Below are 15,208 nucleotides of genomic sequence, written 5' to 3' on the forward strand. Positions count from 1 at the left end.
ACTGATATTTGGATATAATTCCATATTTTTTGTCAATTACTTACCTTACATTTTGGTGTTCTAATGCTAAATTGTATTATATTTATGCTTAATTGAATTTATTTTATGTGTAGGTACTTTGAAGATGAAATTTAGAAGCAAAGTAAATATTTTAATATGTATTTTATACACTACAAATGTGGGATCATTAATTATGTGATTATGAAGAGCATTAAGTGGAGGAAATTGAAGACAATTGCAAACAAAGAAAGAAAAAGCAAAGAAACAAGAAAAATGGAAACGTTAGGCAATCCAAAGTTTTGCAGCAACTTGAAAGCAAAAGTTCGGCGGAAACGTTACTGGATTTACCGCTACACGCCGGCCTGGACCTGCATTACGTGATTTGTCCTATTTCGCCTGGGACTTGGTTATTTCGATCCTACACGGTCCCAACTTGTATAAAAGGGGTCCTAAACCTATTTTGGAGGGAGAGGATGTTTTGAGAGAAAAAACACAAGCACAAAACCGCCGTGGAGGCCGAAATTCATCAAGTTCCATCTTTCTCTCACCAAACTTAGTAATTTTTATGTTTCTTTGTATGATTTATTGTTTGGCTACCATGTCTATGTGGAGTTAAACTTCACGTTCTAGGGTTGTGGTTCTTTCATAACTATTATTATTCTGATATTGATTTTGCCTTCTTGATTTATCATATTGGTTTATTTATTCAATCTTGCGCTTAATTATTTAATTGCTTGATCACCATTTGAATACTATCTACGAATCTAGAATTGAACTCGAAAGTGGGAATTCTAGATTGCATATAGGATTGAGTAGAGCAAGTTCTTGAACTCGGGCATCGGGGAACGGATTCGTAGTTAGGATAGACATATACCTAATTGCCTTACTTGGTTGATTTACAGGAATTATAAATGCGTTCTTGTTGATTCTAACTCCATAGACATATAGGCGTTAGGTTAGCTTGAATAGGCGAGTAAGAACTCGACAGATTCTTGTGAGCAATATTAACCCTGTCAACCAATAAGCTAGATAAATTAGTCGGTCAATTCAATTGAAGAATACAATAGGATTGTTAGATAGCCCATAACCCTAGAACGTTTTCATTACATTGATATCATAAAAATCTGCTCTTTCTCTGTTCAAAGTTTATTATTTATATTTTTTTATTTAATTAGTTTAGAATCAAATATTTTTAGGTTTAATTCTTGTTTAGATAATTAGGATAGTCTAATTTAGTTAATAGTTAATCACAAGTCCTCGTGGGTTCGACATCCGACTTTTAGTCACTTTATTACTTGACGATCGCGTATACTTGCGTGTGCGTTTGGCTGCAATAAGTTTTTGGCGCCGTTGCCGGGGACTTAGAAATTAGCTATTTTTCTAGATTAGACATTTTTTTATCTATTCATTTTTTTTAGTTTAGTTAGTATTTGTTATTTATTTTAACATGGCATCTTGGAATGAAAATTATTCGAATGATGGTTATTCTTATTTTCATGATCCTTGTCTATATTGTGGAGGACCCCACTGGTGGAAAAATTGTCAGAATATTCCCGGGACCGATTTGTGCGCACAATCTCAATCCTTTGAGTGAAATATTTGTAATATGCGTGGTGGTCAAGATGGCCATTGGGATGGTTATCCTAATCCTGTTCATCCTTCTCTGAGCCCTTATTATGATCTTTCTAATGATGTTTCTGAGTTTGATAGGGGCAATGAAGTGCATGATATGGAACCTAATGCATATATTAGGGATATTCTGAGGCAAGTAGCAGAGCAACAGGATGAACTCAAAAAAGATATGAAAAGAATGAGGGCAGCAATCACAAGAATGAAGGCCAATATGGAAGAATTAAATAAAGAGAGCGAGTACCAGCAAGAAGATAATTTTGAAAAAATGGAGATTTTGAGCCATATGTCGCTGGTGGAACAATCCGAAAGATTAGAAATATATGAGGCTCAACGTGAGGAAATTACAAATGAGATGAGATACTTTATAGAAGGAAGAGCCGAATTGGAACAAGAGATCGATAAATTTGGCACTACTATTCACTACTTAGAGGCTCAATTGAATACAAAGGTTGATGCGTCTAACGCCCAACAAAACAGTAATGAGTTGTGTAAAACTGAAAATGAGCTTATACGCCAAATTGAGGAGCTAAAAATGGAGAGCCAATCACTCGAGCATATTTTTGTTGATGATGCCCATGTTGAGAAAAGTACACTAGAGCCATGTGAGGAAGTAGATAATGTTATATTTGAAGATTCTTGTGTATGTAAATATGAGGATGTAAAGAGTAATACAATTCTAGAGTTAGGGCGTATTGGTCCTCATTCCAATCATTTTTTCACATTGTGTTTAGATAGTAAGATAGTAATAAAGCCATCTGAGCCTATGGGGGAGTCAAAGAGTGAGGATGAGAGTGCTTGTATTCTTGAATTTGTCATGCCAAAAAGCAAAAAATACATTCCTCATCTAAAAGCCGAGAAGTGTAGAGTGAAAAATTTATTACTTGGCCTGGTTATCATTGTAGCCCCACCACTGGAGCATAGCCGCAAACTGGATGTCATGTTAGGGGCTCAATTCATAAGTTCGAGGTGGAGGCAAAAAGTGATTCACGTCGTGCCGCTACGTTAAATCAGGCGCTTGTTGGGAGGCAACCCAGCTTTACTGCTTTTTTTTATTTTTGTTTACTTTCTATTTTATTTTATTTTTATTATTTTATAGTATTTATTTTTGTTTTGTAGGATTATGAGCATAGGAAGAAAAGCCATTAGAAGAGTGCAAAAGCGAGCTAGATGGTGAGGACTAAGTGTGGGGTGCCCACACAAAGAACGATGCCTGGTGGAAGTTTGAGTACCTCGTGAGCCGCTATTGCTTCGGCCTTTGGCCTACCAGGGAGACTCGTTTACCCTCTTATTATTTATAGTGTGCATTGAGGACATTGCAAAATTTTAAGTGTGGGGTGAGGAGATCGTTTGGATGAGTTTCTGTGCTATTTTAGTTTAGTTGTAGTACTCATTCTTAAGTGTAGTAGCTTTTGTGAAGAAACAAAAAACGAAAAATTAGAAAAATTGGACTTTTCCCGACGATTGATCTCCTAGACAGTTTTCTTGAGGGATTAAAGTCTAAACAAAAATCCAAAAATATATCTTTTAGCTTTATTTAGGTAGTAATAATCCCCTATGATTTTTCTTTGTGCCTCGGTTCTTTTTCATGGGATGTAGTTTGAACTGGATAATTTTTTTCCGAGTAGATTAGGAATTTAGGAAATAAAAGGAGCAAGAATGATGAACCTAGGCGCCCTTGATGATGCCTTGTTAAATTGGATAGCATGTTTTGTGGCGCCTATGTCTCGTTTACATGACTTATGTTCACCTTGTGCTTAATGCTTAATATCTTGTTGCTCCGTGAATACTTACATTGTTTGAGAGTCGAAATGTGATCGTCCTTAGTGAGTCATGTGCCATGTGTGGTGAGGTTTTTGTGTAGTCCATGTATTGTACTTTTGTCTAGAACTTGCCCGGTATGTGAGTTGAAGCGAAATTTGAGGTGATGCTCGGTTTGAAAAGTAATTTTAGGCTTTCTTTGATCTTTTTAAGATTATTGCTTATCATAAATAAAATTTATCCCTAGTTAACCATTTTGAGCCTATTGACTTTTATTTGGTACCCACATTACAAGCCTATACCCTTTTTATTCTTAATTGACATTGTTTTGATCCTTTTACCTCTTAAAACACTTTAATTGTTAGATGAGCGCTAAAAGAAGTAAGAATGGACTAAGTGTGGGGTGACTTTTGAGTGAAACCAATGAAAGAAAGAAGGGTGCACTTATTTTGTAAAATAATACACCACTAGCGGAAATTGAAAAAAAAAGAAAGAAAAATATAGATGAATAAATTGTTGTCTTGTTCTTGCTAGTGGGTATGAATTAAAGTAGTGCTTAAAGAAAGAGGAAATATTGTTGGGGTGATATTATTTGTGAAATTGAAGTGGTGTTGAAGAATTTGCGCTTAAGTTATTTGATGATGTGTTAAAGTGCTTAGGAGGTTGAGTCACTATTCCTAAAATATATCCTACCCGTCCCTTAGCCCACATTACAACCATGAAAAAGTCCTAATTGATTTTAGATCGAGCGAGCTTACATTAGTAGAGATTTACATTAAGGGCAAGCCTATGGTACCAACTACATGCATGTGACTTCTTTTGTGAGAGTGAGCGATTTTCTTTGTGAGCATGAGATTCGAATGTGTGGATTGATTTTACTCTCTCTGCTTTTGTTGTGAGGGCACATGGTTTCACGAGGGATAGGTAACGTTATTAGACTTCTCTATGATGTTGGTTGTTCAAGCCATGAGTGCATTGTGACATTGAGTCGGTTTTTGAGGTTAGGATTGTTGTGAGCATGTTGTCTTTGTTCGAATATGTTTAAAGAATGGCATAAGTTAAAAGGAAGTGTGTGGTGATTGCATACTCTAGAGTTTAATTGTTGCTATCAACTATGGTCATTGGTGGAGAGTGATCAAAGATAGAGTTATTTGTTGGTTGACTCGAGGACGAGCAACGTTTAAGTATGGGGTAGTGATGTTTGGATATAATTCCATATTTTTTGTGCATTACTTACCTTATATTTTGGTGTTCTAATGCTAAATTGTATTATATTTATGCTTAATTGAATTTATTTTATGTGTAGGTACTTTGAAGATGAAATTTAGGAGCAAAGTAAATATTTTAATATGTATTTTATACACTACAAATGTGGGATCATTAATTATGTGATTATGAAGAGCATTAAGTGGAGGAAATTGAAGACAATTGCAAACAAAGAAAGAAAAAGCAAAGAAACAAGAAAAATGGAAACGTTAGGCAATCCAAAGTTTTGCAGCAACTTGAAAGCAAAAGTTCGGCGGAAACGTTACTGGATTTACCGCTACACGCCGGCCTGGACCTGCATTACGTGATTTGTCCTATTTCGCCTGGGACTTGGTTATTTCGATCCTACATGGTCCCAACTTGTATAAAAGGGGTCCTAAACCTATTTTGGAAGGAAAGGATGTTTTGAGAGAAAAAACACAAGCACAAAGCCGCCGTGGAGGCCGAAATTCATCAAGTTCCATCTTTCTCTCACCAAACTTAGTAATTTTTATGTTTCTTTATATGATTTGTTGTTTGGCTACCATGTCTATGTGGAGCTAAACTTCACGTTCTAGGGTTGTGGTTCTTTTATGACTATTGTTATTCTGATATTGATTTTGCCTTCTTGATTTATCATATTGGTTTATTTATTCAATCTTGCGCTTAATTATTTAATTGCTTGATCACCATTTGAATACTATCTACGAATCTAGAATTGAACTCGAAAGTGGGAATTCTAGATTGCATATAGGATTGAGTAGAGCAAGTTCTTGAACTCGGGCATCGGGGAACGGATTCGTGGTTAGGATAGACATATACCTAATTGTCTTGCTTGGTTGATTTACAGAAATTATAAATGCGTTCTTGTTGATTCTAACTCCATAGATATATAGGCGTTAGGTTAGCTTGAATAGGCGAGTAAGAACTCGACAGATTCTTATGAGCAATATTAACCCTGTCAACCAATAAGCTAGATAAATTAGTCAGTCAATTCAATTGAAGAATACAATAGGATTGTTAGATAGCCCATAACCCTAGAACGTTTTCATTACATTGATATCATAAAAATCTGCTCTTTTTCTGTTCAAAGTTCATTATTTATATTTTTTTATTTAATTAGTTTAGAATCAAATATTTTTAGGTTTAATTCTTGTTTAGATAATTAGGATAGTCTAATTTAGTTAATAGTTAATCACAAGTCTTCGTGGGTTCGACATCCGACTTTTAGTCACTTTATTACTTGACGACCGCGTATACTTGCGTGTGCGTTTGGCTGCAACACAAACTGAACCAAAAAACTGCACCAAACCGAAAAGTCAAACCAAATCGATTAAAAAATCCGATAAGGTTTGGTATTGAGTAAAACAAATCCGAACCAAACCGACATATAAATATATAATATTTATATATACATTTAAGACTTAATATAAAATTTTCTTTAAAAAATGTCTAGAAATATTTGGGATTCTCTTGTGGGATGTAATATTTAATAGAATATGAAGTGCTCCATTTTTATTAACTTTAAATAATTTATTGTATGATCACATTCTTATCAATTGTTATTAAAATGCGTCAATCTTTTTGTTCTTTCATATTCATATGTCAAGATCTATTAAATTCTTATATATTTTTTGAATTTGAAGTGGTAATTGAAAATTAAATAGAATCTATTTAGGTATCATATTGATTTTTATATTTAATTATTAAATTCGGTTAATCTTGAAAGAGTACATCAACGAAAAGTTATTGTCAGACAATCAAAAAATAATTATCATGTGCTACTAAGAAAATTCGCCTATAAAAATATTTTAATAGATCATATGTTTGTCAATTTTTTCAATTTTTATTAAACGTATTAACTTATCAAAAAATTAACAAAGTAAGATTGACATATTATTCATGTAACAAAAAAGCAAAAAAATCCAAAAAAATCCGACAAAATCGAACCAATCCAAATCGATATAGTTTGTTTGGTTTGGTTTTAATAAAAACCGAATCAACCTGGTTCATGTACACCGCTACTAACCTCAATCTCAAATTAATATATAATATTAATTGGAAAACAAAATGGGCTTCGAACTAAATACTCTTATACATTTAATAATTTCGTAACACAAAATACTACGTACGGATAAAAGTAGTTCACGTGAACCCGTAACTATTACATAAATTCCTGCGGAGATCCGATAAAATTGGAAGGTATATACACAAACGATATGTTTCACAATATTAATATAGTGTAACTTTTGATAATATGTTAGTTAATATTCTTTCTAGGTTATCAGCTGATATTTATCATAAATTTAATCGCAATTAAGTGATTTGAATGTCAAAAAGAGAAGATTTGGCATTGTTTAAAGCAGGGTTGTACATGAACCGGGTTGGTTCGGTTTTTGTCAAAACCAAATCAAACAAACTATATCGGTTTGGAATGGTTCGATTTTGTCGGGGTTTTTGGGTTTTTTGTTACTTAAATATTATTTCAATCTTACTTTGTTAAATATTTGATAAGTAAATATATAATTAGTAAAAAGATAAAAATTGAAAAACATATTATCGATTAAAATATTCTTATGGGAGAATTCTATTAGTAACACATAATAGTTATTTTTTTAGTCGTCTGACAATAATTTTTCGTTGATGTACACTTTCAAGTTAACCGAATTTAGTAATTAAACATAATAATCAATATGATACATAAATATTAATAATCACTTCATATTCGAAAAAGATATAAGAATTTAATATATCTTAACATATGATATGAATATGGAAGAACAAAGAGATAGACGCATTTCAGCAACACTTGATAAGAAGGTGATCATACAACCCATTATTTAAGGTCAATAAATATGGAGCACTTCATATTCTATTAAAATTTATATCCCGCAAGAGAATCCCAAATATTTCTATACATTTTGTAAAAAAAATATATATAAAATCTTAAAAATATATATATAAATTATATATTTATATGTCGGGTTGGTTCGGTTTTTTTTACTCAATACCAAACCAAATCAAACCAAACCAAGTCGGATTTTTAATCGGTTTGGTTTGACTTTTCAATTTGGTACGGTTTTTCGGTTCGGTTTGTACACCCCCAGTTTAAAGTATGTAGTTGCCCTTTTTTTTTTTTCCCTAACTACTTAGCATTTATAAGTGAACGTACCTTTTAAACAAGTACTTGTGAGGAAAAAAAGATAGTCTAGAAGTAACATGCTGAGGATTTACTTTCAAAGTGGTCCTTCACTTAAGTTATTATTATTATTATTATTATTATTATTATTATTATTATTATTATTTAGTTATTTTTTGAAAAAATAAAATGAACAGTCTAAGTTTTGTCTAACCTGGCGTGTGAGGCCTAACAAGATTGTCTTTCTCAAAGAGTTAACATCTATGAGGGTATAATTCAGGTGAACAACCATTTCTCTTAAATTTTCTTGTCTTCTCAAAATTTCAATAAATATTCTTGAAAGAGATAGAAAATAGAGATGATAAATGGATGGTATAAAGTTAGTTCTACATCTTGATGACCATTTATTGCTTTTGTTTTTCTCTATTTTCTTGAAAGCTTGAGAAAGAGGGGAAGAAAGAGTTTGATATTAATGATCTTATATAGACAAAGACCTTAATTTTATCCACTATTTCAATGTCACGGCCCCGACCATGCTGCTAAGGCATTGTCCGTTTTGGCTCAATTCTTTAAGACCACCTTACGATCTTTTTGTCTTGGACTTTATTCAAAAGGTTGTCTCAACAGTTTGAATCATGAACTTGCCCTTATATGGTCCTTAAATTTTCTCTTCCATTCTGATGCGAGATTTAGTCAAAGCTTCACAATGAACTCCCTCTCTACCGTTCACGGTTTGTCCTCTTGGACTTTAACTCAAAAGGTGCATCTATATTGAATACTAAACTCGTGCTTATATGACTCTTAAATTTTTTCTCTTATTTCGATGTGAGATTTGCCTAATGTAAACTTTACAACGAACTTTATTTTGATTTCAACCGCCTGTAGTCTGTTGGTTGTTACAATCAATCTCTCTTATCATATGATATATACTCGCAAAGAGCTTTTAGGTGATCTGAAAATGTAATACTTTGTATTTTTTTATATATTATTGTAAAGAAGTTAAACTTAAATCAAAAGAACTTAACTTATATATACTAGGTATATAAAAAAATTATATTTATTTTAACCTGTTATAGTAAGTTACTGATCTTATTTTTCAGATTATTAATCTCAATTTTATGGACGCTTACTTATAATTATCTTTTAAATGACACGATTGTGTGAGAAATTATACATTGTAGGCTCTAAATGAGAATTCAAGTTTTCATTTCCTAGAAGGAAAAAGAAAAAATAAACAAAGAAGAAATGAAAACATCACATGTTCTATTTATAGTTTTCCTCTTTGTTTGCTAATAACTCAGCCCGGAGCTTAAATTTTTTCATCTATTGATGTCATTCATTTCTGCCATAGACTTTCTGTCCTCTCTAATTTTTTTATTAACTATATATAGAGCAACATACCTATTTGTTATATTGAGAAAAAAAAAATAGATTCAATTTTCCATTCAATCATTTACAAATAAAATAGAGAAAACAAAATGAAAGTGGGGTCCATGGGAGTATTCTGTAATTAAGAGTGGCGGTGGGAAGGTAAGGGGAAAGAAACAAATATGCCACCAAAGACTAATGATAATAGTGTCAAAAATATATCAAATCTTGTTTAAACAAACCCACCATTTTATTATCCACAATTATAGGCAATAACACATGGTTTGCTACTTTTGATTAACCCTTTACCTACTATCTAATCAAACCATATTTGACCATAATACTTTTTCGTTTCTTTTTTAGCTAGCTAGCTCCAAGATTCTAACTGGAGATAGATTTAGAACGTATTCTGCGAACAGTGACTCAAATTATGTATCTATACAAAAATTTAAAATGCATTATTTTGCGAGATTTCTTTTTCTTATGATAAACCAAACAACGCTTATTTTACATTCACATATATTAGTTTATGTGACTATCTAGATAGAATTTTCAACGTATAATAAGATCGCACTTATTCTAAATTATTGATTCTTGAATCCTATATTTGCCTCTCATTCTAACCAACTAGCAAAACTCCATCTCCACCTCACCCCACCCTACCCCACCCCCTTTTTCAAGATTTATATACACTTCTACCATTCCACCAAATACCAATCAACAAACTCATCTAGTGTGCTTCAAAAATGACAACAAGAACAGAGGGAGAAAAGCAAAAGAAAGGAGCCATGTATGTATATAACTTAGAAACTGGAAATCCGAAACCAAAACCAAAACCAAAACCAGAACCCGATTTATCATCCATGTTAAAGAAAGGGATTTCAAAAGGATGGGGCCTCAGAAGATCGAAAACTTATCGCGAAAATCATCAAGGTGAGTTGAATAATATGAATGTTACAACAAAAGGAGAAACAAGAAAATCAGTTTCATCTATTGAATCAAGAAAATCAGTTTCATCAGTTGAAGAAGTGAAGCAAGTTGAATCAAGAAAATCAGTTTCTTACATTGAAACAAATAGGAAATCAGTGACACGTGTGGAATTGAATGTAGCATCAATGGCTGCAATTCTTCAAGTTAAAGTTTTGGTTACAGATATGCCAGGATTTATGCTAGTGCATGCTATTAAATGTGCAAGAACTACTTATGATAGCTTGGAAAAATTCAGCTCTAAACATATGGCCTATAACATGAAAAAGGTATGTGTCCCATCCTTTTACCTTTGAATTTATTTTTTTTTCTTGGCTAATTTTCTTCCAATTGCCGAGGATATATTGGAAACATCCATCTACCTTCATAAGGTAGAGGTAAAATTTGCGTACACAGAATTTTTTCAGACTCCACTTGTAAGATTACATTATGTTTTTTTGTTGTTGGTGGTGGTGATATAATTTTCTTCCAATTCTGACTCCAATCTTGGTAGAAAACAATTGTGAAGTGGATTTTCTTTGTGAGTTTTACACAAGTCCCTATTCATAAATTTATGCAATTTGAGAGAGTGTAACTTTTGGGCATGACTAGTGTACTGTTTTCTATCAGGTTAAGATAACCTACAATATTACGTAACTATTTATCGTAATGTAGTGACTTAGAATGCGTAGTAAGTAACATGCAATAATCGGTTAAAATATACTGAATGTATAAAATTATTTGACGTTGTTAGTGTATATCTATGCTAGCCTAAACATGGAACTGTTGTTTGGGGTGAGTGAGTTGAAGTATGAAATATGAATTATGCAACTCAAAACTAAAGTACCTAGATATGGTTGTTTTAATAAATAAAAAAAGGGGTCTGAAATAATTTTCTGTTATCTCTATCTTGTTTCTACTGTTGATTTAGTTTAGGCTACTTTGTGGATTTTTTTTATTTTTTTGGGGGGAAAACAACCCCAACTACTTTTAACGGAAAAGAAGTTTCTCATTCTTCCTCCCTTTCATTTATTTTGAGAGTTTAATGTATTTCTACACTGTTAAAAAAAACATTCACACTACATTTACATAAAATAAAAGTCATCTACTCATTTTTATGGTAACTGTTTGACAAATAAAAACATGCAAACCTGTCAATCAGATCTGAGACAACTGATTGAGGGCTAGACCATATATTAAACAAAAACAATTAGGGGCAGCCCATTAATTAGTGTAGAATCACAAGTTAATATTTAATAATAGCAAACTGTATCTCTAATCATGTGCTAATTGTCAATCACTATTCTCTTCTTAGTCATCCCATGTGAACAACAAAAGCAAAATTAAAGATGGCTACTTCAAGAAATAATTATATTTATTATAAACTAGCTGTGGAAGTAATATTCTACTGGTTTAACTTTTATTCATTGATAGTATAAAAAAATGTATACACACTATCACACTACTTAAAAGATAAATACAAGTAATCATTCACAATAAATGAGATCAGTAACTTAAAAAATAAGGTACATAGTTTGCTACAACAGGATAAACTATATTGATAATATAAAAATTCTTAACATTATCAATGGATATAAGTTAAAGAGATCTTTATACAAATAGCCGGTGTACTATTTATTTTTCTAACAGGTATATATCAATTATATTCTGATTATATACGGTTATACATATATTATATATAAATTAAACATATTTTATATATATATATATATATATATATATATATATATATATATATATATATATATATATATATATATATATATATATATATCTGCCAGCTATTTTTAGTTTAAGCGGTCGGGTGTGCAACTATTTAGGTTAAGTCTTTACACAAATAACCGGACAGATTCATTCTTTATTTTTTCTCGCTGGTACACATAAACTATGCACTGATTATACACAATTATGCATCTATTATATATAGATTATACTTATATTATATATCCTCCGTCTATCTTTAGTTTAAACAGTTTAGTGATCGCTATTTAATTTAATTCTTCTAAGTTAAATCCATATTTTGATAAGATTCTTGTTTACAAATTTCAACAGGAATTTGATAAAATATATGGGCCGGCCTGGCATTGTATAGTGGGCTCAAGTTTTGGGTCATATGTGACTCACTCCACAGGTGGCTTCCTCTATTTCTCAATGGAAAAGCTTTATATATTAGTCTTTAAGACAAAAGTGCAAAAGACCATTGAATCATAATTTATTTATTTATTGGTAGTAATACTTTTACTTTTGTGATTTATATCACGTTTGTAGAGAGTTCCTTATTTTTTATTTAGGGTTTGTAAATGAAATTCATTGAGATGAAGTGTGTATATGTCTTAAATTCATATGAGAATGTGCAATTGTCTTATTAGGATATATGATTGTAGCGATTTAAGACAAGTTTCACATTACATCTCTATTTTTCCTCCGAGGAATGTTTAAAATTCTCACTGCTTAGCTTTTAATTCGCCTTTGATCATCAAATGAAATGTGAATAACCCGTCCGACCCGTATAAATACATCAGTTTTTTACTCGTGCAAAGGAGCTATTTCTTGACAACTTGGATAACTTAGAACGATATTTGTCCTGCACATCACTAGGAGGAAAGAACCCATACCTTGAACCCGAAAAAGACTATAACTACCCAGAAAATGATGAAGTACGTGAAGCGGCTCATTTTTTGAGTCCAGACCTTTTAGCACAAAATAAAGAATAAGGATCTGATTTTATGTAAAATACTTTTTGTACTTATACTAGTCCATAAAAGTTCAATAATGAGCTGAATTATGTGAAATTGACCTAGAGGGCCATATAGTAGGTAAGCATATATTATTTGAGGGGTCTTATCAGCAGTTGCACTTAATTACGGGAAAATTAAGTTTGGCTAAAGTACAAACCACTAATGGCTTGATTTTAAACATCCCTCATTTTCGAAGTTGACACTTGGCTATAGTCTTGATATTTTTCCTCGCTATTTATTTATACTATATTAAAAGCACGAAGGATCTTAGCTAAATGTCGTTCGCATTTTTTACCCTTTAAAAATAGATTTTGCACTAGACAAAATAGTCATTTAATTACTATCCTAATATTTAGTACTTTAAAAATACCTAAAATTTTGGTTATTAATTTTTTTTCCTATTTGAACTAGGTAGAAATTCCTAAAAGTTAAGAGTTTAAAGTCAACTAAAATTCCACCTTACATAATTATTTTCCTTATTTGAACTATATACAAAATTTAATTATAATTCTTATGTTATTTTTTTTCATGGATGTATACTCTGTGGAAAAAAAGAGTAATTAATGAAATTAAAGTAACTGACTGAATCCACAATTTTTATGCTAATATTTGAAAGGTCAACTAAAAATATGTGCACGAAAAACAAAATTTTGATATCAAATATGGAAGAATAACGATAATTCATATTTGAGATAAGAGGTAGGCATGGGATTAGACTTTAAAAAGCAATTAGGAGGTTTTTTTTTTCCTTTTCTTTGAACAATAGACGGACTTAGATTTGAAAGTATACTTAGATTTTGTCCACTTTTATTGTCTATTAGAAAGTAATCAAATGATAATCTTTTTTAAATATGAAATCTATTTTAAACGGTAAAAAAATTGACTAATATTTTGTACAAAGAAATACGAATAGGAAAATGATGTATATGTGTAATTGGTCACTAGTAAAAGAAGTTATTTAGAAAAAAACATAGGCAATCTAAAATAACAATCAAGCTAAAAATTTATAAGAACTATTAATAAGCTAAAATTTTATAATAATTATTAATAATAATTGAGTTTGGATGCCTATGTAATTACAAAGGTATGAATAGAATAGATTGGATCGTCAAACTCCTAAATATGATTAATATTTATCATTATGGAACTTGCAAATTTTTATTAATTTTTATACTATAACGCAAAAATATATCTTTTGAATATATTTTTATATTATTTTAAAAAATTTAGTTTCATTGACACGAGAAACAAGCGCAACGCGCGTACGCTAATACTAGTTTAAGGAAAGGAGAATAAATAGGAACAGAGGCAGAGCCACGATTTCAAATTTATGAGTTCGAGATTCAAATTGTTTTAAATTATTGAGTTCTAAATTAATAATTTATACATATTCAATAGATTTTTAAGACAAATATAAAGTTCTAATCAAAGCTATTGGGTTTGATCGAACCCGCTCCCGACACTCTAGTTTCGCCCCTGATTAGTAAACCATAATAGAAATGACCCCTACAGGTTCAATTCTAATATATAATGTGTGGACTGTAACATGCAACCAGGCAACAAATTAAAGAGGTGGTGGATAGATTGGATTGAAATTGGTTTGGTTGGATTATATATATATAACGAAAATGACTTGTTTTTATTATAATATAGTCAATAACCACTTTATCCTGTAGTTTTTCCTTTGTCATCTAAAATATAACACGTCATTTTCTTGTTGTTTTAGGTGATCAAATTTGGAAACTTTCAATTATCTAGATGGAATCTTCTTTAGGTCACTTAGTCACTATGAGTCTTTGCCTAAGAAATTATAGTAAATATTACTCGTACTAATGCATAATTGGGAAGTTGATGTGCGAGTTAGGCATTTGCATTGACCAATTGACATATTTGTAATGTTTCAAAATGGACCAGATCTTTTAGCACCTGCTTTGTATTTAACTAATTTGTTAGCAAAATTCAAAACACCCAACTTTCATGAGCTTTTAACCTGTCTTAAATATTCAAGAATGGCTATCTTTGCAACAATGGAGAGAGAGTTAGTTAGAAATATTTAAAAAGCATAGCTCGTGCACTAAAATTTCGTTATGGGGTCAGTGAATGATCGGACTATACATTGGAACAATTGTATGTACCTTTAACTTGTATTCCTGTAAGAGATTTTTTTTACGGCTTAAACTCTTAATCTTCTAGTCTCAAGGTATCAGGTTATACCGTTGCACGTAGGGATGGACGTTCGGTCAGTTCGGTTCGATTTGAAGAAATTCGGTTCAGTTATTTGGATTTCTATTTTGTAAAAGTAGTAACCAAACTGAAATAAGTTTGGTTCAGTTCGGTTTTC

The 15,208-nt window shown here is 31.4% G+C and overlaps 1 protein-coding gene across 1 annotated transcript; it reads left to right on the forward strand.

Annotated features, from left to right (window-relative positions):
- The first annotated feature begins 9,802 nt into the window (after positions 1-9,802).
- LOC104111987 (uncharacterized) lies at positions 9,803-12,500 on the forward strand. The gene is made up of 2 exons (XM_009621813.4): positions 9,803-10,398; positions 12,182-12,500. Exons 1-2 carry the CDS (start codon positions 9,889-9,891, stop codon positions 12,338-12,340), a joined length of 669 nt encoding a protein of 222 aa, XP_009620108.1. The 5' UTR covers positions 9,803-9,888; the 3' UTR covers positions 12,341-12,500.
- The last annotated feature ends 2,708 nt before the right edge of the window (positions 12,501-15,208 follow it).

The sequence above is a fragment of the Nicotiana tomentosiformis genome, chromosome 6 (genome assembly GCF_000390325.3).
Source record: "Nicotiana tomentosiformis chromosome 6, ASM39032v3, whole genome shotgun sequence".
Lineage (NCBI taxonomy): Eukaryota > Viridiplantae > Streptophyta > Magnoliopsida > Solanales > Solanaceae > Nicotiana > Nicotiana tomentosiformis.

What these genes read in the sequence shown, in the direction of transcription:
- LOC104111987 (XM_009621813.4), top strand. Translation starts at nt 9,889, where the DNA reads ATGACAACAAGAACAGAGGGAGAAAAGCAAAAGAAAGGAGCCATGTAT. An exon ending in TGGCCTATAACATGAAAAAG is followed by an intron (nt 10,399 to 12,181) that starts GTATGTGTCCCA and finishes AAATTTCAACAG; the next exon opens with GAATTTGATAAAATATATGG.